At 40.9% G+C, this 23,061-nt stretch overlaps 1 protein-coding gene across 2 annotated transcripts in view; it reads right to left on the bottom strand.

The window, feature by feature from the left end:
* The window catches only part of AMMECR1 (AMMECR nuclear protein 1), a 138,246-nt gene extending 128,252 nt beyond the window's left edge, over positions 1 to 9,994 (bottom strand). For both annotated transcript variants that reach the window (XM_049872078.1, XM_049872079.1), the window contains exon 1: positions 9,479 to 9,994. In XM_049872078.1, coding sequence (XP_049728035.1) covers positions 9,479 to 9,951 — 473 coding nt within the window. In that variant the 5' untranslated portion in view covers positions 9,952 to 9,994. The remainder of the gene's footprint in view (positions 1 to 9,478) is intronic.
* Positions 9,995 to 23,061: the final 13,067 nt, after the last annotated feature.

Below are 23,061 nucleotides of genomic sequence, written 5' to 3'. Positions count from 1 at the left end.
TAGCAGCCGCAGCACTTAACCACTACACCACCAGGGTTTCCTCTACACCTACACCTAACATCAAAGAGCTATTTCACCTAATCAAGCATCTGGCCTAACTAGTGGCAAGTTTTGTGTTTGCTTGTTTTTGTTTTAATGCAAAAGAAGCCTTGGCAAGTTTTAAAATTTTTTTTTGTTTGATTTTTATCATGGGGACTTCATGAAATGTGTTGAGAGCAGTACTATAACATGGGAAAAGGTCAGAAGACTTCGTGAGATTCTTTAGTGAATAAATCACCAGTATCATCTTCCACTTACCATATATATTTTTAAGTATGTAAAAAAGCACCCACCTTCCAATCATTTACGTCACCCCTATTTGAAATACAAAGGGCATTTGCCTTACTGCAATGAGTTAAGTACTGAGAAGCATACTTTATAGTTATTTAAGTTATCTGTGCCCAAAACCACCTATACCTAACCCTGTGGTTGGTAGACTACTTCAAGAAATAATGATGTCACAGAAGAAGAAATACTCTAATGTGACTAGGACATAAGCATTTCTTTAGGGGTTGGCTACCTGTCAGACCCCTAAGCTGATACCACCAAAATCAATTCTCACAGATTCCATTTTATGAGAATGACTCAAAGATCCACTAACACCTGAAGCAAAGCAGAGAATCTGGTGTTACCACCTTGCAGCAATCCAAGATCCCAATAGAAGCTATGTTACTAGAATTGTGTGTGAAATGCTTACAGGTGACATTGGAAGTATATCGAATGGCAAGGCGAGCTATACAGGCTGTTAAGTCAGTCTCACTACTTTCCATTACTAGATTGCTGGTCAGCATCTTCTGGCAGGATATTGCATAACACAGTCAACTGTGCTCTCCCAGCACTGCATGTGGCTTTGGGTCACAGTGAGGATTATCTGTAAAATGAAACAGATAGGGGAAAGGCAACAATCATAAAGACCATCACAGACCTTATTGAAAGCACTAATATTAGCAGGCCTGGACTTGAGTAGAATTATTCACATTTGCCCATCCACTGAAGGCTGCAAAGATCATAAGGCAACATGGTGATCCTCTCGATTGGTAACATCTATCCTTGACTGTCCAGCAAAGCTGCAAAATAGATGCAGTTTGATCAATCTATTTTACTTTCTAAGTTTGAGGACACAGAACCTAGAACCTAACACCAGACAGCATTTCTAGTCCTTTAATTCAAGTTCAGACACTACAAGTTCCTGAAATGGGCCTCCACAAGGCTCTATTTTGCTGAAGGCTGTGCTATGATACACACATAAGGAAATATAGGAATCACTGACTGCCTTACAAATTAATAAGCCTGAAGACTACAAAAATGTACAGACCTACACTAGGGAAACCCAACATTCCGCCAGATATTTTTACTAGCAATACAAAGCTAAAAACTATCACTGATCTCCACTCGTCTGAGCAGTTCAAAGCCATAACTGGGGTTGAGGGGGAGGCTAGAGTGATCCCAAGAGACCAACCAAAAAAATGTCACAGTAGCTCTGTCACTATATCTGTCTGTGGTTCTACCAATTCAAAAAGAAAAGACATTTGATAACTGCCAACACTTGAAACTATACGTATTAAGAAATCATTTCACCTGCCGAACTACTTGTTTCTTCCCATTTCCCCCCTCTGTTTTTTAATGACACTACTATCCTCCTGGTTCCCCAAGCTTACAAATTCTGAATCATGTTCAAAGCCTCTCTCCCTTTCACTTCCTCCAGACAACAGACATTTAGTAGGTTCTCTTTTTCTGCAATGTCTCTTTACTCACATGCAAACACCTAATTTCAGGTTCTCATCCAAAAGCTATCCCAGCTATCTTTATACTTGATCCAAATTCTATAAACCAGTATGTCTTCTCCTCCTTTCTCCCAAATTAGATACAGTTGGGACTAGGTGAAAAGGGGGAGGGGAGGGTTCTCCTGCTTGTGATCAAATTTCATAGCCATTCCAACAGAGAGTTGTTTAACAAACTTTTCCTGAGCACAAGAATAGCTAGGCACAGAGCCAAGAAAAGAAGAGGCAATGATGGAAGCCAAAAAACAGGTGAGCTGCGAACTTTCCACTCCTACACAAAACCTGGCCCTGGAGTGCAAGTCCCTGCATATGCTGATAACGTCTTCCAACTCTTGATTTTGCAACGTTCCTATATTCATAAACTTTGCCCCTGGAGTGGCTTCCCCACTTTTCCAATGCAAGTTTTCCTACTGCCCTCATAACCTTAAGCCTAGCTGGTCTTTCCTACCTTGAGACTCCTTCTGGTTCATTTTACACTCTAGAGTACTCTCCTACAAATACTGTTCTCTTGTTAATACAAGAAACTATAATCAGATCCAACATTTCTTATCCAGCATTCCCAGAGAGTTCCCAATGCAGAAGGTTACTTTTAATTTCCTTGACATTTTATGATCTTAGAGACCAAAGTAAGGGGAGTGGTGTGAGGAATGCTGAGAGTGCAAGTTGCTGACTGAAGACAGCTGCTGGGAATCCCCAAGTTCTGTGGCAAGGGGTGTGGTGGTGACAGCAACCAGTTTGAGAACAACCAAGTAAGATTTCAAGATCTATTGGTCATACAGACTCTTCACCAATAATCTCTGAACCTTTTCCATTAGAAGCTTGGCTCAAAAGTTATCCCCACCCAAAAGACTTCTTCCTGACAGTCCATGTGATTTTCATACTTCAGTATTTTACCTGGATCTAACTAATCTACAAAGAAGTATATATTGCTTGGTAAGTATTTTAAGCCACGTTTATATTTGTGTCATATCTTGAACAAGATTGTAAATTCTGTGAGGATGAGACTATTTCTTTTATTTCTCTGGTTTCCAACCATGGAGCTCAGCACAGAGTATATACTAAAAATTAACAGTAGCTTCCCTCCCTCCCCCCCAGTGGCATATAATTTCCACTCAGCTGTTCAACACTAACATTTTTAAGGTTGAGCAAGTCTGAAAGTATGATACATTAAGAGCTGTAGAAAATACACCCACACTTGACACAAAAGATGCCACTTATAGTCGGACCAAACATAAAATGTGCTCCACCCAACCAACTGTACTATTACACCATACTTCTTTCGTTGGGCTCTTTTCTTTATACTACATAAGCTTGTGGCTCATTTTTGCTCTTAGTAACACAGCAGCTCAACTCTAAATAAGTTTACTGTTGGGAATCTACTCTTCCCACCTACACAACCACTGCCTTCCCACACTGTCTCCAGTGTCCTGTGAGCAACTGCCCAATTACTGAATGTGGAAAGACAGCTTACACATTGAATGTCCATTCTTGGCAGCCCCTTGCTTTTACTGCTGGTCCCCACTTACTTAGCTTAATTGATTCAGAACAGTATCAAAAAGAGACATTATTACACAAGTTTCAAAAAAAGAGACTATTTAAGAAAATTTAAATGTAAAAGCCCTGGTCATTGTGCTGCTTTAAAACAGGCAAGCATGTGTGACATAAGAGAACAGAATAACGCCTATTGAAATCTGGAAAACTCAGGAACTTTGTCTAATCTCATAGTACAAGTTTTAGTGTTTCACACATACACATTCTCAAAAAGTAAAATAATCTATAAATGGGAATTGCAACTGACTTCAAAAAAATATAATGCATTGCAGTAAAAGGTTATAGTGTCTATAACACAAATACAGTTTCAAAAATTGTAGTTTTTAAAAGACAACCATGTGAATGTTGGCATGTTTCTGAGAAACAGAAAACCAACTCATGCATGGGTTAACGGAGCGTTTTTTCACATTTTCACTAGTGGTCTTTCTTCGCATTGGACTGAGAGATCCCAGCAGAGATTCCTTCTTGGCTGGCACCCACTGTGGGACCTGAATGCAACACAAACACAATTCATAGGCAAGAAAAAAAGTATGGGCTAAATTACCACTTCCTTTAGCCATATGGAAGAGAAGGGAAAATAAGCACTGATTTTCTCTTTTTAACTAAATATACCTTGCCCTACATACACCTTTATGCATGGATATAAAAATAATTTTGTGATTTATATTTCTATACCTTTCCATTTCAGTCACTGACAGTTTTTACAACATAAATGACAACTGAGGATGTGCCTGCCTTCTTTTCCATCACTAACACAGGACACTAGATTGCCTCCCAATAGAAATCAACATTGTTGAAAAATGACCCATATAGAATACCTTTAAAAGAGCTCAACATTTTTTTCAGTTTTTTTTCAAGTAAAACTATACACTGGAGCCCTGGTAGCACAGTGGTTAAAGCGCTCGGCTGCTAACCAAAACGTCCGTGGTTCCAACCCACCAGCTGCTCCTCAGGAGATAGATGTGGCAGTCTATACCCATAAAGATTTACAGCCTTAGAAACCCTACGGGGCAGTTCTACTCTGTCCTGTAGGGTCGCTAGGAGTCAGAATTGACTATTTGGCTATAGGTAAAACTATACATTATGGCCAGAAAATGGAAATCCATACCTTTACATTAGGGTGAATAAGGAAATCTGTAATGACCTAGTAGCACCATCTGCAATAGGCGGATACACCTTCCAGCTATTCTAATCAGTCTTCATCAAAACAGACACAGTAGAAATATAATAGCTTGTGTTTCAAATGCTGATTTCATATCACTCTGACCTGAGCTGCATTATCAAATCATCTTTTTTACTAACATGCAATAGGACTGTTACTGTTCCAGTGAAACAAGGTGCCCATCTCGCGAACCTAGTACAATCCAAGTCCCCCTAAGTGCACTGAAAAATAGTAATTTGACTACTGCGGCAAGACAAGAAAGAGTTAAACTCTTTCACTGTTCACACACCTGATCTGAGTCTCTCAAAATCTACAAGTCCGGGAGTGGATTTTTAAAAATACTTTTTATTCATCTCAATGGAAAAAGCACACTTATTCATGTTTAAGTATCTTCTATGTGCTACGCTCAGTACAAAATGTAGTATTACATTAACTTCAAAGGTGGTAAGGTGATTAAAACCAAAAGTTCATAGGATGTGGCACCCGACACAGTGTTGAAGATATGACACTGAACAATCCCAGTGCGTTAGCAGGATTCTTTTATATGTATTTGTTAATGAGGGAAATTTCTTAAAAAGCAATCCAGCAAGCATAAATCTAAGTAAAAGCTTTTAAAATTTTATCTCAACATGTTATTTAGTGAACTAATCATAAAAGCATTTTTTTAAGGTAACACGAGGGGGGGTTACTTATTAAAATCAATACAAATCACTTTAATGTGTCATCTTCGTTGTGTTTTTAACACCTAAAATCTGTCCCTCACACTTAACAACTTCTGAAAAAGGACCTAAAATCATATAGCAAGGTTGCCAAAAGTCACTCCCGTCCCTGTACTTGGACTGAAACCATCCCAAGAACCTCAGACTTTTATGCTCTTGGCAGCACTCAATCTCCCTGGTGCTAAGTAAGAGAAAACATGATAAAGGATAGTGCCATAGAAGCACCAAGTTTTATACTGGAAGCTGACAGTGAAAACTGCCATTTCCTTACAGTGGCTCAAGTACTAATCAAGTCTTCAATACTCTCTAGCCCAGTGCTTCCGAATGCGTGGTCCTAGGGACTGTAGCATCAGCATCACCAGGGAACTTGTTAGAAATGTAAATTCACAGCCCCACCTGAGCCCGACAGAATCAGAAACTCCGGGAACGGGGCCCAGCAATTTGTGCTTTAACAAGCACTATCCTAAGGTTTGAGAGGAAACCCTGGTGGTGTAGTGGCTGAGTGCTATGACTGCTAACCAAAAGGTCTGCAGTTTGAATCCACCAGGCGCTCCTTGGAAACCCGACGGGGCAGTTCTACTCTGTCCTATGGGGTCACTATGAGTCAGAATTGACTGGAGGGCAATGGGTAAAGTTTGAGAATTAGTGCTTCTCAAACTTTAATGTGCCTAAGAATTACCTGGGGGCAGCTTGTTAAAATGCAGTTCTAATTCAGCAGCTGAGGTGGGGCCTCTGAAAGCCTACATTTCTAACAAAACTTCTCAGGTGAAGTTTTCTGCAGACCACACTGCAAGCGTTTCCCAAACTGGTTGTTTACCAGAATTACCTAGGGTGCTCACAAAACACGGATTCCAAAGTCCCACCACACACCAAATTCATCGGAATCTCAGGAGAAAGGCCTAGTAGAATATAAGCTGTGGTTCTTAACCTCAGCTGCACATTAAAATCACTGGGGGACTTTTAACAATTCTGATGCCCAGGCCCAATTTAATCAGAATCTCTGGTGATAGGACTCAGGCTTGAGTATTTTTAATAACTCTCCAGGGATTCCAATGTGTAGTCAAAGCTGAGAACCACTGCTCTAGAGTCTAATTGGCTCAACACCTGGCATAGATGTTCCCATAAAGTAGCAAACAGTTTCCTATAAAATGGCTATCTTGGTTCCCCGAAATATAAATGCAAGAGCTCTGGCTGTGATTATTAAAATGCACCTACAGTTATATTTTTAGCATGTCCTGACCCTTGTATCTGTGGGCAAAAGAGCTTCTACTACCGGGACCAAGGCCTTAGCAATGCATTCCTAACTTTCCACACAAAGGTTAACTGTCTTCCACTGGACAAGTTTCCACCTTCCTCCATAGCTCTAGCTATTGCTACCTCTCTAAAGTAGGGTAAGTACTCCAAAAGACAGCAGCAACAGCGAAGAATTTTTACCCATACAGCCTGGTCATATATTGACCTCCCTTCCAAAACCTGAAATAAATAGATCTATTGATATTGCTAATAACCTTTCAGAGTGGAAGGGTAACTTAGTGAATCTAGAAATTCTAAACCTTAGAACGGCACATTTCACCAGTTGCAGACATTCTGACAGAAAGGTCTTAGAAAGGGATGAAAATGATGTGCTTTTACCCATGAGAATTGTGGAAAGCACATCTCTGGAGAGACAGGACTTGAAACACTGTTGCTCATTCCATGATACAATATGTCTATGTCTTGTGGCACACTGCATACATGAAGGGTAAAATAATCAACCACATACATGAAGGGTAAAATAATTAAAAAGTATAAATTGTACTAATAAGTACACAGTACTATTAAATATTTCAAATAGAAGGAATAATATGTGGTGGGCTACTAAGACACTGTCAAATGATTTGTTGTTTCACTCCCATAATCAAACATTGCTTCTAAGGATTCTCCCTGAAATTTCCACAGCACACCTCAGAAATGACTTTAAGATAAATGAAAATAAAACTTCTTTCTACTGCAGTTCTCTTTCCACTGAAGTGAACTTTCATCCTCTCCCTTGGTCATGTTCAGTGTCTACTCTAAATTAGCTGTTTTACAGAATACATGACACATTCAAGGCCTGCTCAATGATAACAATTATTATTCTTATACCACCATTTCAACATATCTACAGTGGTCAAAAGTGTGTCTTATTTATCTGTTTAATTCCAGTTAAATATGTGAAAAAGAAATCCAGTGGATGGGGTATTAGAAAAGAAACAATACCTAAATCCGTGGCCAATGTTAAATGACATTTTCGAAAGCATTTTCTGTTTGAACTGGTCAAGCTCGTTTTTCCTTTTAAAATTCTTGTTATACTCATTCAGTTAACCCAAACTCACTTTAAAATGTGTGAAAATAGCACCTCCTGAAAGTGTGTTCTCATATGCTTTGGAGCAATGGAGCGTGAATACTAAAACAGCCTTTGCCAAACTCATGTAACAGCTCAAGAACTAAATGGGAGTGAATTTTTGCAGTCCCATGACTTTGCAGAGCCAACCTAAGTATCATCCCAGAACTGGTTTTAGTGCATCATAGGCTTAAATGCAGAAAAGTCACAAATAAGTGACTCGAGCTAATAAATATTTCATAGATTTTTACATGGCAGTCTTTTCAAAATGAATTTTACTTCTGGAGAACAACAAAATAAATTGGCTAAGTAAAGGTGTGGACTTAATATCTAAGCTCCTAGAGTGAGCACTATGAAATTTATACAGATATTTGAAAAAACCCGTATGCCCTTTCATATGTATCATGAACCAATGCCCAAAGGTAAACCAAGTTGAAAGAAAATGCACAGACCACAGTGGAGTCATACAAAATCAAATACGTTTTAAATTATCAAAGCCAAAGAAAACAAACAATACAAATTTACAATTTCCAGGACACTTTATTGTAATTTCCACTTTACATATTAATGTAATATTTTTAGACTAGACAGAAGTGTTTACACCTATGCAGGAGTAGTCCAATCCCCTCATCTTACAAAATGAAAGCAGTTTAAAAAGAACATCAATTCAGGTATTTATGGTATGGGGGACAAGGGACACTTGTTTAGCTAGAAAAACGGTTGATGCTTTTCAGTACAAGGTTCCCTGCAGTTTTTCGCTATTATTTTTCTTGTGGATGCTAAGTCCTCATAATAAAAACAATCGCCCTCTTTCTCACCCTGCCCTTACTTGCTCTTTACATTCTGTCTAGCATTTAACTGAAAAGTCAGTTTACACTCAGTTTACACAGTAAAAAAAAAAACCATATGCCCCACCTCCTACACATCCAAATGGACAGGGATTAGAATTAACCCGGCTTTTAGCTGTAACCGTGCTATTTTAAACAATTTCAACCACATACATGAAGGGTAAAATAATTAAAAAGTATAAAGCCAAAGGAAACCATAAAAATTCCTACACATTCACTATTGGGAATGTCAAAATAGTTCTCAAATAGTCGAGCATAACAAGTCGACACAAAAGCGAATGCACGCTTTCTGTACAAACTGACAGTGACTCTATGGGGACAGCTCTCACTTTGAATGAGCTATTACCCAGAAGGTGGAACTTAAAAAAAAAAAAAAGTCGCACTCTTCAAACGTGAGAGAGCCGGCGGTGCGCTTCACTAGAAACACATTTTAATCGGTAGGCTCAGATAAAAATAGGTAGTAAGGGAAAGTGTGTTTTAAAAAAATCTCCCCTCTCCATTGGCAGAGATGGGCAGCCTTCTTGCAAGCTCCGGAGCTAAGTTCCATCACTAGCACAACAGAAGTTGAATAGTTGCTATTTTACACCCTGCAATGGGATAGTAGCTCTCCACGCGCAACGTGCGCGGGGCGGGAAGCCTAGCGGGGCTTTCACAGGGGGTCATGGAAACCAACGTGAGGGGAGGTCAACACCTTGAGTCATCCAGATCGCCAAGACTAGAGCGGGGTGGGGTGGCGAAGGAGAGAAGAAAAGGGTCAAAAACTCCTCGAAGTTCTGGCACAGAGAAAGCAAACCCCTCTGGCAGCCAAGGGGCCATCCCTGGCAGCAGCACCCCGCTCCAAGTGCAGAGTGTTTCCCTCCCAGGGCAGAAAGCGCGGGGTGCCCTTCGGGCGAGTGGCTCTGGGGACCGGGCAGCGGCAGGGGCAGCCGCGGGCGGGGAGGAGACTCGCACTTTGCCTCAACTCTCAGCCCCATCCCGAGCGCAAGGGAGAGGGCGGCGGAGGGCACGGTACTCACTAGGGCTCGTTGGTGAATCGGGGGGTCCGGGGCTGCTGGTATCCGTACAGGTGACAGTAGAGCACATCGAAGCAAAAGCAGCACATCTCCGCTGACACCACCATCTTCCGGGAACCGGGCGATGAGGACGAGGCGGCGGACGAACAGGAGGGTGAGGAAGAGGTGGCGGCGGCCGGGGTAGAAAGTAGGGTCCCCACTCCGCAGCTCGGAGGTGGCGACAGGGAAATCCCCCCGCCGCCGCCGCCGCAGCCCTGAGGGGGAGAGAGGGTACAGCCGCTGCCGCTACCTCCTCCAGTCAGCCCTCCCAGCCCGTTGAGCCGCGGACCGGCGCCTCCTAGTCCCAGCTCCCCTGCTCGGCACTGGCTCTCTCCGCTGCAGTGGGAGGAGGAGGAGGCGCCACCACCGCCACCCGAGCCGGAGGGGGGCGAACTGGACAGTTTCTGCTTCTTCACCCCGCAGCAACCCGCCGCCATCTTGGAACAGTCTCCCCCACGCAGCGCTTCCGACCCATAAGTGAGGCGAGCTGGCGGCGGGGGCGAGCACGCTACGGCCCGGCCGCCAGGAGCGCGCCGAGGACTGGCGGGCCGCGCGCGCGCGTGCACGTGCGCCGCTCCCGGGCCCCGTGGCCCGGCTACGCGGCTCCTACGCGGCTTCCCCGCGCGCGGCCCTGCCTTGGCTCGCGCCCGGCTCGCCAGCTCCTGGGCGCCTCGCGCCTGTCCCGCCGGGCTCTGGACACCTCCGAGCCGCAGCCCGAAGTTCTGAGACCAGCAGAGGATGGAAGACGGGAAGCTGAGTGGAAAAGAACGAAGGAGGAAAGGAGAAAGTGGAGAGTGGGAGCGAAGAGAGGAGGGTGGGCACGCCTGGGGAGGAAGGAGGGAAAGAAAAACTGACGGGGGTGAATGAAGAAAGTCCGAAGTCAGCGCCCAAGTCCCAAAGCACAGCTCGATGACCGACCGGCGCTGGACAGGGTGTTAGTGACACTCGAGCCGAGTTACGTGGAACCTGAGCCACCCGGCCTCAAATACGCTAGCTTCTGAACTGTTAGAGTGTGAGCAAGCAGGTGCTAGGAGCTCCACACGTGACACCGCCCCTGTCAAGTGTGGAGAAAGCAGTCGGAGAAAGAGCCACACTGCGGTGTCTTCAATACCAATCTAAGCACACACCAGTAGTTTTCTGAGATTATGGTAACAATACTCTTTCTTTCCCTTATCGACAACTATTCAAGCCCGATTGAATCTATACATCCTGTACTCGGTCCCCGATTTTCCCTCCTAGCCCCGTGAAAACGTTGAAAAGCGAAAAATAAAGTCCTAACCAACACCTCACTGGGTCAAATATGTTAATTGTGCTTTGGGGCTTGGGGGCAGTGGGTTTTGGGGTTTTGGTTTGTGTTTTTTGGCTTGGGAACAAAGCAATTAGAAATATACCTGTAGTCAGCACAGATCTTACGGGTTAAGTAGGGCAGAAAGTGTACTTAATCGCAGGTTGAAAGTTTTTATTCAGGTATATAATTAGATAGTTCCTAGAGTATGTTTTAATTTCTCAATTAAAAAATGCTTGGATGGATGAAGAGACCTACGATTGAGTCAACCCCATCCTAGGCATCAAAGGTGTAGCTAAATAAATAATATCACTAATAAAATGTTAAAATTCATAGAAATGAACCAGATAGAATAGAAAGTATAAGTTGTTTGCATTGTGTCTACACCATGCCAGAGCATCTAGATAAAGTTAGGTATCTGCATATTTGGAAACATCAGAAGACAGGTTGATTTTTGTCACCTTTGATCTAAATGTGTGGGATCCTGCAAATAGCTAGGTACTGTTCATTTTGCTCAGGGAAAAAAATAAGAAGTTTATTCGTTCGATAAATATTGAGCCTCTGCTTCATACTATGTTCACAACACTGTACTTGCGTTGAAATCCATGGCTACAGAGGAAATACGCTTCCCATTCTCAAAGAGTTTATGCATCAAGTCAGATCTGCCTGTATAATCAAATAGTTACTATTTATTGAGCGGAGCCCTGCTGGTGCAGTGGTTAATCATTCAGCTTCATACCAAAAGGTCAGCAGTTCGAACCCATCAGCCACTCGAAGGGAGAAAGATGTAGCAGTTTGCTCCCATAAAGATTACAGCCTTGGAAACCCTATGGGGGCAGTTCTACCCTATCCTATAGGGTCACTGTGAGTCAGAATTGACTCGGCCGAAATGGGTTTCTTTTTTTTAATTGAACATTCTTTTGGTGCCCAGTAGCATGCTTTGTCTCACCGCATAATCCTTCAAAAGAATATTTTGTCACATTTGATTTTCACAGCAACCCTCTGAGGTTGCTCATTTACAGATGAGGAAATGGAACCTCAAAAGTAACTTGCCCAACATCAGATACCTAGAAAGTGACAGAGCCAGGGTTTGAGTGCAAACATGTCTGGTTACAAAAACCATGTCATTATGCTATACTGAGTCTCAATAGCAGTATATGATAGGAAGGTTAGTAATGGACGTAAGATAGTGACATTAAACTACAGTATATGGAACGGAGGTCAAACAAAAATAAGAACTTGGTTTTTGTAGAAAGATTGAGAGACACTGAAATAGGTTATCAAGGAAAGATGAAGAATCTCCTTCCAAAGAGATTTTAAGAAATAGATCATCAGTCTGGGATGGTTAGACGCAACCTCAAGACAAAAGAAATGGGTTAACCAGTTTGTGATATGTGATCTCATCCACACAAAGCTCATCATCACTGTTAGAACTAACCTCATGTTTCAGGCAAATAACCATTGTCAACTACTAGTAGAGTAGAAAAAATGCATTAATATTTTGTCTGGTTTGCAGAGGAGAAAGCAGACTTTCTCTTTGTGCTTTTTCTGTGTCTATTTAAACAAACAAACAAAAAAAAACTGGTAGGCTATTAGGGTGTTTTGTTTTATATTTTATTTTTAAGCATCAGAGCCTACCATTTGATTTGCTTGAAACTGGATCAAACATAATGTCAAACAATAGGTACTGATTCACTCCCCACACTAAAAAGTGATCACTTCTAGAGTAGAAGACCAGAGCCATTTAATGACATCACACAGCAGTTTAGCACAGGAAGCAAAGTAGGATACCATGGATTGCTGCTTCTACTAGGGGAATTTAGGAAAGCAGAATGTAATCTCCTGATTTAGAATTTGGCCAGTAGACAAGAGTCTAACGCCCCTACTCTTGTGAAAATAGCAAGGAGTCTTTAATAAGCACCAGTAGTTATGTCCTAAGTTCTACATTTCATTGTAAATACAAAGCACTATCATGGCTGTTGTACCAGACTAAGGGATCAATGCACTGGGAAACCCAAAGACAAGGGCACCCCAGCTGAATTACAAAAATAACTTTTTCCCCCAAAGATTTTTAATTCCAATTCCAAACCTCACTAGCATAAAGGAAAGAAACTCAAATATGATCCTTACAAAAAATACATCATTACTTGACCACTAGCGATTACTATGCTTTGTTGCAGTAGCTAAAAGGAGGAAAAATCACTGTAACCTTTTTCTCTGCGTTTTGCTTATCTCCCTGTCTTAGTTATCTAGTGCTACTATAACAGAAATATCACAAGTGGATAGCCTTCACAAACAGAAATTTATTTTCTCACAGTTTAGAAGACTAGAAGTCCGAATTCAGAGAGCCGGCTCTAGAGGAAGGCTTTCTCTCTCTATTGGCTCTGGAAGAATATCTTTTCTCTTCAGCTTCTCTTTCCTGGCTCCTTGGAGATCTCCATGTACCTTGGTATCTACCTTACCCCATGTCTCTTCCCCCTTCTCTGCTTCTCTTGTTTGCTTGTTTAATCTCTTTTATATCTCAAAAGAGATTGACTCAAAATACACCCTACACTAATCCTGTCTCAGTAACATAACAAAGACAGCCCATTCCCAAATGGGATTATAACCTTAGGCACACAGGCTAGAATTTACAACACATATTTTTGAGGGACACGATTCAATCCACACTACTCCCATACTAACCTTGAGCCCTAAGATGCTTTGTAAATCCCCTGGCAGGTGGTGGCTGTAGTAATGCCTCCTTTTAGCCTTTGTTTTCTTGTTTTAGCCTTGTTTTCTTGCAAAATCTCCGGCATAGAAGCCAACATATTTCATTCAAACATAAATAATATCCACAGATCAAATTCTGTGAAAATATCATCCAATCCTACTACATTATATCTAAACTAATTGCTGGAATAATCAATCCATAGGAATTTCCTACTCAATAACTCCTAAATGTTTCCAACCTTCTTATCATTTTTCCTGTATCTTTGTACACATGCCCCAAACAATGTTTGTCTGACTCAACTCTTTCTAAATTTGATTTGATTTATTTGATAACATTAGCCCACTCACACTTCTCAAGAATAACCTATCTGTGCACTGCCTTGAAATAGATGTTTGTGTTTTCCTCTTACATCTTGGATATGAGATAAGCATCTCAATGTCCATTGATGACTTCGGATTATATAAGTTCAATGTAGAGGAATCTTTGCCTATGCAGGAGAGGAGTGAATAGGAAATCTGAGTACAGAATGTAATGATTAATGTATTAATGACAATATAAGTGGCTAGCATTTAAATAGAATTTAATATGTGCCGAACACTATGCTACTGTCTTCTACGTTGCCTCACACATAGACCTCACAATAAACCCAATTTTACAGAAAAAAAAATTCTGTGAAAATAGATTGTTTTGCATTTATAGAAAGTGCACAATGGATGGGAAAACTGACCTTGCTCAGGAGGCTCTTGACCTGAAGTGTAAAGGTCAAAGTATGATAGAGCACATATGTTTCTGTCCACTGCTGATACTGTAGCGCAGTGATAAAACCCTCCAGAGGAAACATTAAGGTGCCTTCTGCTCTTTGTAACTGACTGTCAAGCTGGGAGCTAAAGATTCCACTTCTTTTAAATGAAAAAAGAAAACAAGCCATAGTCTGTCAACAAAACACACTCAAATTGTAACCGTTTCTGCTTCTGCATTTGCCTCTAAATTGCAATTAACAAACCCACATCAAATGCTTCGTTATACAATAACTGTGAAAAACTATTTAAAGGTTATTCTCATTATTTACTATGAAGTAAAACTGGAAATTGAATTAAACCCAATAGTTGCTGATTATTTATCATTACGTCAATTTATTCTCATGTTTACAACAAAGTTGCTTTTTTTATTCCAGATAACAGAAGAATAATTTTAATTTGATGAAATGGAAAACACTTGTCATGTTGCAAAAAATTATTTCTTTGGTTTCTAGGGGTGTATGTGAGATGCGAAACGTAGGTTCATATAGTTCAGTGAAAAAAACCTACCATTTATGCCCAAACAAATATTATTTTTATCCTCTGCCATTAAACTTTCTCAACTGCCATCCTTGAACAACTGCAGAATGCAATATTATTAGCTACCACTTTGATCTAACCTTGTACACATATAACACATGGTTCTGGTCATGGAGGTGGTAGTCAGTTTACTTTTATATTTGAATGAGTATGTGAATAAATACTGAAATTACTTACCTACTTTTCAATTCAAATTGATAAATTAGTTTTTATTTCTCTGATGACAAAACAGGCTCTTCCCTCCTAAATCCTTTCTTTGTCTAATAAACATGTTTTTGAGGCAAAGTACCATGATCTGCCTTGGAGTTTTCTAGTTGTTTCATTTGTATCTTCTACTCAATTGGAGTGCAAACTAATTGAATATGGTTTTGCCACCTATTTTCTTGAGACAAAGTTACATTAAATCTTTAATGAGATTTAGATATACAGATATCTACAGTGAATGCAGAAACCTTGGTGGTACAGTGGTTAAGAGCTATGGCTGCTAACCAAAAGCTTGGCATTTCGAATCTACCAGGTGCTCCTTGGGCTACTCTCTCCAATAGGGTCACTATGAGTTGGAATCAACTCGACAGCAACGGGTTTTTTTTTTTTAAATATACTGAATGTGGAAGAATTAACAAATCTTGATAGTTGATTGGAAAGTAAAGTTTTTTAGGGAGGAGATGATCAAAAAAGAGTATTATTTTGGGCCGTTAGAGGACTTGTGAACTACCATAACATGAAGGTGTCTACTCTAGTTTGGCAAATCTTTATGTAGCTGTTTTTCTCTCTACCATCTTCCTTAAAGAATTCATCTATTATCCTTTATGCATGTAATGGGGTACAAAATAAAATGTAGATCCTACAACCCAACTTTGTCCCCCAACTTAATTATAAAAATATAGTTACTTTCAATAACTAATCTTGCTGTGTTCTGGAACACCAAACAGCTGATTGGAATTACAGGTTGGGCAGGGTGAGGATTAATGTCACTTAAAATATAATAGTCTGTTTTGAATTAAAATTCTCCTTTGTGCAAATATTCAACTTAAAGTTCAAGTTCACTCATGATAGGGAGGAGAAGAAGCCTGAGACCTATAACCTCTGCTGGCTCCCACTTGAAATATAGCTCATTTTGCTTCATCCTATGCATTGCTTAAATGTTCACAATTTATGGCATATTCTTTCAGCGTGGGCAATGCACAATGATTATGCCAGGGGAAGTTTGACCATCTCCCCTTACTGACCAGGTTCCTACATCAGCTCCTAGTCCCACTACTAATTCTCTGAACTTCAGTAATATGTTCTATCCAGCCCCTAACTTTAGCTATCTACCCCACAGCCTCTTTTGCGGGGGGCTGTTTACCCCATGCCGCAGCAACCCCCTGGCAGGTACACTACCTCTTAATCCTTGGCCACCTTCTGCATCCTCCACAAAATCCCATGGAGGAATACTAGATTTCTTTCATACCAGTTGACAGGCTTCTCTCTTCCTAAAACCCTAATACTGCCATTTCTACTGTAGCCGCTTCATAGTGGCATATGGTCTTCTATGATAGTTCCCATGCTACACCCTGTTCTGTCGTTCCTCCAAACCTCTCTGGTTCTTTACTCTTTTTTTGAGATATAATTCACAAAGCATATAATTCATCCATTTAAATTTTACAACTCAATGGTTTTTAGCATATTCACAGAGTGGTACAACCATCAGCACAATCAATTTTAGAACACTTTCATCACCCCAAAAAGAAACCCAGTACCCATTAGTAGTCACTCTCTATCCTTCATCCCAATTCCCCCCATCCGCTGGCAATAACTATTTTCTGCCTTGATAGATTTGCCAGTCCTGGAAATTTCATATAAACGAAATAATACAATATGTAGTTTTTGGGGCCTGAGTTAATTCACTTAGCATAATCATTTCAAGATTCGTGTTGCAGCATGCATCAGTACTTAATTCCCTTTCATGGTTGAATAATATTCCATTGTATGAATATATCACATTTTTTTATCCATTCATCTGTTGATGGACATTTGGGTTGTTTCCACTTTCGGGCTATGATGAATAATGCTCCTGTGAACATTCATATACAAGTTTTTGTGTAGACGTGCATTTTCACTTCTCTTGGCTGTATACCTAGGAGTGGAATTGCTGGGTATCTGGTAACTCCATATTTAACCTTGTGATAAACTGCCAGACTGCCAAAGTGGCTGCACAATCTTAGAATCCCACCAGCAGTGTATGATGACTCCAATTTCCCCACATCCTTGGTAACACTTGTTTTTATTAATTTTTTATTACTAAAATCAGAATGTTCCTTAGAAGCAAGGATGTCGAGACTATGTCTCACATACTTTGGACATGTTATCAGGTGGGAGCCATCCCTGGAGAAGGACATCATGCTTGGTAAAATAGAGGGTCAGCAAGATAGAGGAAGACACAGTGGGATGGATTGACACAGTGGCTGCAACAACGGGCTCAAGTGTAACAACATTGTGAGGATGGCTCAGGACCGGGCAGTGTTTTGTTCTGTTGTGCATAGGGTCACTACGAGTTGGAACTGACTCGATGGCTTCTAACAACAACAACACCAACATAACCATCCTAGTGGGTGTGAAGTGGTATCTCATTGTGGCTTTTACTTGCATTCAGAGGCTTAACTAAGGTCTGGCAGGTAGAGCACGTGCCCTGGTGAGGCTTGAGGAGGGGTGCTAATGAACAGTTTCTATTGGCCATCACAGTTTCCTTTGCCAGCTGTGAGAGATCACTCAGCAATTTAAAATTAATTGCCATAGGTGCCATTTTCCATATATCGGCCCCTGATAACTAACGATATTGCCCATAATTTTGTGTGCTTATTGCCATTTATCTTCTTTGAAGAAATGTCTGTTCAAATTCTTTGTCCATTTTTAACTTCAGATATTTGTCTTATTATTGAGTTGTTAAGAATTCTTTATATATTATGTATATAAGACCCTTATCAGACATATGATTTGCAAATATTTCTTCCCATTCTGTGGATTGTCTTTTTACTTCCTTGATGATGCCCTTTGATGTACAAAAGTTTTTAATTAGCTAACTGACCTTTCAGTTAGCGACTGAATGCTTAACCACTGTGCCACCAGGGTTCCTCTTCTTGCACTAAAGACTTGAGTGAGTTTAAAGACCCACAACCCCATAAATGAAGGTGAGGCCAGGTCCCCTTGAGGAAGGACTCCAATATACTGCCCAAAATGTATACAGTTAATCTCTCTCCCAGCCTTCCCCAAAGGGATCTACAGCCTAATGTCTAATGAATTAATTGTGTTCTTTTGTTGCTTGTGCTTTTGGTGTCATATTTATGAAACCAGTACCTAATACAAAGTCATGAAGATTTACAGCAATGTTTCCTTTTAAGGGTTTTAACTTTTACATTTAGGTCTTTGATTCATTTTGAATTAATTTTTCCACATAGTGCGAGGTAGGGTCCAAATTCATTCTTTGCGTGTGGATATCCAGTTGTCCCAGCACCATTTGTTGAAAAGACTCTACCTTCCCCCATTGAAATGTCATGGCATCCTGTCAAATAGCAATCAAACATAAATGTAAGGGTTTATTTCTGAACTCTCAATTTTATTCCATTGATCTATATGTCTGTACTCGACAGCAACAAACAACAACATATGTCTGCGCTTATACCAGCACCATTAACTCTTGATTACTGTAGCTTTACAATAGGTTTTGAAACTGAGAATTTGTTCTTCTTTTTCAAGAGTGCTTTGGCTGTTCTGGGACACTCACATTTCCATAAAAATTTTAGGATTATCTTGTCAATTTCTGCAAAGAAGCCAGCTGGAATTTTGATAGGAGTTGCACTGAATCTGTATATCAATTTGGAGAGGATTGACATATTAACAATTTTAAGTCTTCTAACCCAAGAACATGGGACGTCTTTCCATTTACAGGTAGCCCCTAGGTTAAGAATGTTTGACTTACAGACAGCTGGTACTTGCCCTTTCCTGTTATGTAAATTTGCCCACACTTTGAAAGGATTGAACCAACTCCTACTTGCAACCAATTCTTCATCACAATCACCTTCACTTGCTGCATATGCAGCTTTTAAATCATTGAAAAGTCTTCAAGCCTTTTCTTGCGCTAAACCAAAAACCAAACCCACTGCCACTGAGTCAATTTCAACTCATAGCGATCCTATAGGACAGAGTATAACTGCTCCCGTAGAGTTTCCAAGGATGTAAATCTTTGTGGAAGCAGACTGCCACATCTTTTTCCCACAGAGTGAGATCATGGGTTCATACCTCGGACCTTTCAGTTAACAGCTGAGTGCTTAACCACTGTGCCACCAGGGTTCCTCTTCTTGCACTAAAGAATTGAGTGAGTTTAAAGACCCACAACCCCATAAATGAAGGTGAGGCCAGGTCCCCTTGAGGAAGGACTCAATACACTGCCAAAAATTTATACCTTTAATCTCTATCCCAGCCTTCCCCAAAGGGATCTACAGCCTTTTACAATAGTGACTGTTCATTGGGGAAAAGAAAATAATCAGAATTTTTTGGGATTATTGGATACTGGCTCTCAACTGACACTAATTCCAGGAGACCCAAAATGGCACTTTGGCCCACCAGTCAGAGTAGGGGCATATGGATGTCAGGTTGTTAATAGAGTCTGTCTCACAGTAGGTCCAGTGGGTCTCCAAACCCATCCTGTAGTGATTTTCCCAGCTACAGAATAGATACACTCAGCAACTGGCAGAACCCCCACGTTGGATCCCTGACAAGTGGAGTAAGGGCTATCATGGTAGGAAAAGCCAAGCAGAAGCCATTAAAACTACCCCTACCTAGGAAAATAGTAAACCAAAAGCAATACCACATTCTTGGAGGAATTGCAGAGATTACTGCCACCATCAAAGACTTGAAGGATGCAGGGGTGTTGATTCCCACCACATCCCCATTCAACTCACGTATTTGTCCTGTGCAAAAAACAGATGGACCTTGGAGAATGACAGTAGATTATCGAAAACTTAACCAGGTGGTGACTCCAATTGCAGCTGCTCTTCCAGATGTAGTTTCATTGCTTGAGCAAATGAATACACCTCCTGGTACCTGGTATGCAGCTATTGATCCGGCTAGTGCCTTTTTCTCCAAACCTGTTTTGAAGGACCATCAGAAGCAGTTTGCCTTCAGCTGGCAAGACCAGAAATACACCTTCAGTTGCCTATCTCAGAGCTATAACAGCTCTCCAGCCCTATGTCATAATGTAGTCTGCAGGGGTCTTGATCACCTTTGCCTTCCAAAGGACATCACACTGGTCCATTACATTGATGACATTATGCTGATTGGACCTAGTAAGGAAGAAAGGTCAATGACTCTGGACTTATTGGTAAAGCATTTGCATGCTAGAGGGTGAGAAATTAATCCCACAAAAATTCAGGCACCTTTCACCTCAGTGAAATTTCTAGGGGTCCAGCTGTGTGGGGCATGTCGAGATATTCCTTCTAAAGTGAAGAATAAGTTATTGCATCTGGCTTCTCCCACAACTAAAAAGGAGGCACAACACCTTTTGGGCCTCTTTGGATTTTGGAGGCAACATACTGCTCATTTGGGTATGTTACTCTGGCCTGTTTATCAAGTGACTTGAAAAGCTGATAAGTTTTGAGTGGGACCCAGAACAAGAGAAAGTTTTGCGACAGGTTCAGGCTGCAGTGCAAGCTACTCTGCCACTTGGGCCATATGATCCAGCTGATCCAATGGTGCTTGAAGTGTCAGTGGCAGATAGAGATGCTGTTTGGGGTCTTTGGCAGGCCCCTATTGGTAAGCAGACCCGTAGGATTTTGGAGCAAAGCCTTGCCATCCTCTGCAGATGACTACTCTCCTTTTGAGAAGCAGCCTTTGGCTTGTTACTGGGCCTTGGTAGAGACTGAGTGCTTAACCATGGGACACCAAGTCACCATGCGGCCTGAGTTGTCCACAGAGTCATAAAGTTGGACCTGCATAGCAGCACTCCATCATTAAATGGGAGTGGTATATACGAGATTAGGCCTGAGCAGGATCTGAAGGCACAAGTAAGTTGCATGAGGAAGTGGCCCAAATGCCCATGGTCTCCACCCTGTCACATTACCTTCCATCTCCCAGTCTGCACCTATGGCCTCATGGGGAGTTCCTTATGATCAGTTGACTGAAGAAGAGAAAACTTGTGCCTGGTTTACAGGTGGTTCTGCAAGATATGCAGGCTCCACTCAAAAGTACACAGTGGCAGCAGTCGAACCCCTTTCTGAGACCTCCCTGAAGGACAGTGGTGAAGGGTACGACTGCCGCATAGAGTTTCCAAAGAGCAGCTGGTGGATTCAAATTGCCGACCTTTTGATTAGCTGCTGAGTTTTTAACCAGTGCACCACTGGGGTTCCCTTCTTGCACTAAAGACTAAATAAGAACCATATGCACCTGCTCCAACTTACCTACAAATTCAACTCAAAGACACAGGAACGGATCTCGTTTGTAACCCAGGAACTGCCCGTATTAAGATCTTTAATTTCTTTTAACAATGTTTTGTAGTTGTCAGTGTATAAATTTTGAGCTTCTTTTTTTATTCCTAAGTATTTTATTCTTTTTGATGATATCATAGGTGGAATTGTTTTCTTGACTTCATTTTGAGATTTTTCAATTGATTTTTGTATATTGATCGTGTATCCTGCAACCCAGATGTACTCATTTATTAGTTTCTAGTAGTTTTTTAGTGGATTCCTTAGGATTTTCTATATACTAGATCATGTCATCTGCAATATAGTTTTACTTCTTCCTTTCCAACTTGGATGCCTTTTATTTCTTTTTCTTGCTTAATTTCCTGCCCAAAATCTCTAGTACAATGTTGAATAGAAGTGGCAAGAGCACACACACTTCTTTCTGATCTTAAGAGAAAGCGGTCTTTCACCATTAAATATGATGTTAGCTGTGGGTTTTTCCTAGATGACCTTTTTCAGATTGAGGAAGTTCTCTCCTATTTCTAGTCGGTTAGGTGCTTTTATCACGAAAGGGTGTTAGATTTGTCAAATGTTTTTCTCTGTCTATTGAGAGGATCATGTGGGTTTTGTTCTTTACGCTGTATTACATTAATTGAGTGTATTACATCAATTGAATTTTCGATGTTAAACCAACCTTCTAATCCTGGGATAAATCCCATTTGTTCATGGTGTAAGTCCTTCTTTTACATGTTGCTGGATTAGATTTGCTAGTACCTTGTTGAGATTTTTGTCCTGTATTCATGAGAGATATTAGTTTGGGTTTTCTTATGAAGTATGTGTCTTTTTTTGTGATTTCTTTGTTTGCTTTTGCTATCAGGGCTGCTGTAATAAAATGCCACTAATTGGGTGACTTATACGAATAAAAATTTATTGTCTCACAGTTCTGGAAGCTAGAAGTCCAAATTAGGGTATTGGCCATGTTGATTCTTTCCGAAAACCCTCAGAGAGAAACTGTTCCACGCCTCTCTCCTAGCTTCTGGTAGCTCAAGGCATTCCTTAGCTTGCAGCTGCAGTACCACATGACATCCTTCCTCGGTCTCCCTCTCTGTGTCCTATTTTATAAGGACGCCAGTCACATAGAATTAGGACCTACCCTACTCCAATATGAACTCATGCTAACTTAACTGATAGTATCTTTCAAGGCCCTACTTTCAAACGGGATCACATTCATAGGTACATAGGCTCCAAAAACCCACTGCAGTCGAGTCAATTTTGACTCATCTCAACCCTATAGGACAGAGTAGAACTGTCCCATAGGTTTTCCAAAAAGAACCTGGCGGATTCGAACTGCCAACCTTTTTTTGGTCAGCAGCCATAACTCTTAAGCACTATGCCACCAGGCTTTCCAGGTACAGTGGTTAGGACTTCCAATATATCTTTTTGGGGGACACAATTCAATCCATAACACAGGGTAATACTCGATTTATAGAATGAGTTTGAAAGTTTTTCTCTTCTGTTTTTTGGAAGTGTTTGAGAGGGATTAGTGTTAATTCTTTAAATGTGTAGTAGAATTTATTAGAGAAGTCATCTGTCCTGGACTTTTCTTTGTTGGGAGTGTTTTGTTTTGCTTGTTTGTTACTGATTCAATCTCTTGTAATGGATCTGTTCAAATTTTCTGTTTCTTCTTGAGTCAATTTTGGTATTTGTCTGTTTCCGGGAATTTGTCCATTTCATCTAGGTTACTTAATTTGTTCCATACAAATTGTTCATTGTAT

The sequence above is a fragment of the Elephas maximus genome, chromosome X, assembly GCF_024166365.1.
Source record: "Elephas maximus indicus isolate mEleMax1 chromosome X, mEleMax1 primary haplotype, whole genome shotgun sequence".
In the NCBI taxonomy this organism is placed as follows: Eukaryota; Metazoa; Chordata; class Mammalia; order Proboscidea; family Elephantidae; genus Elephas; species Elephas maximus.
This window is presented reverse-complemented; position numbering and strand designations above follow the sequence as displayed.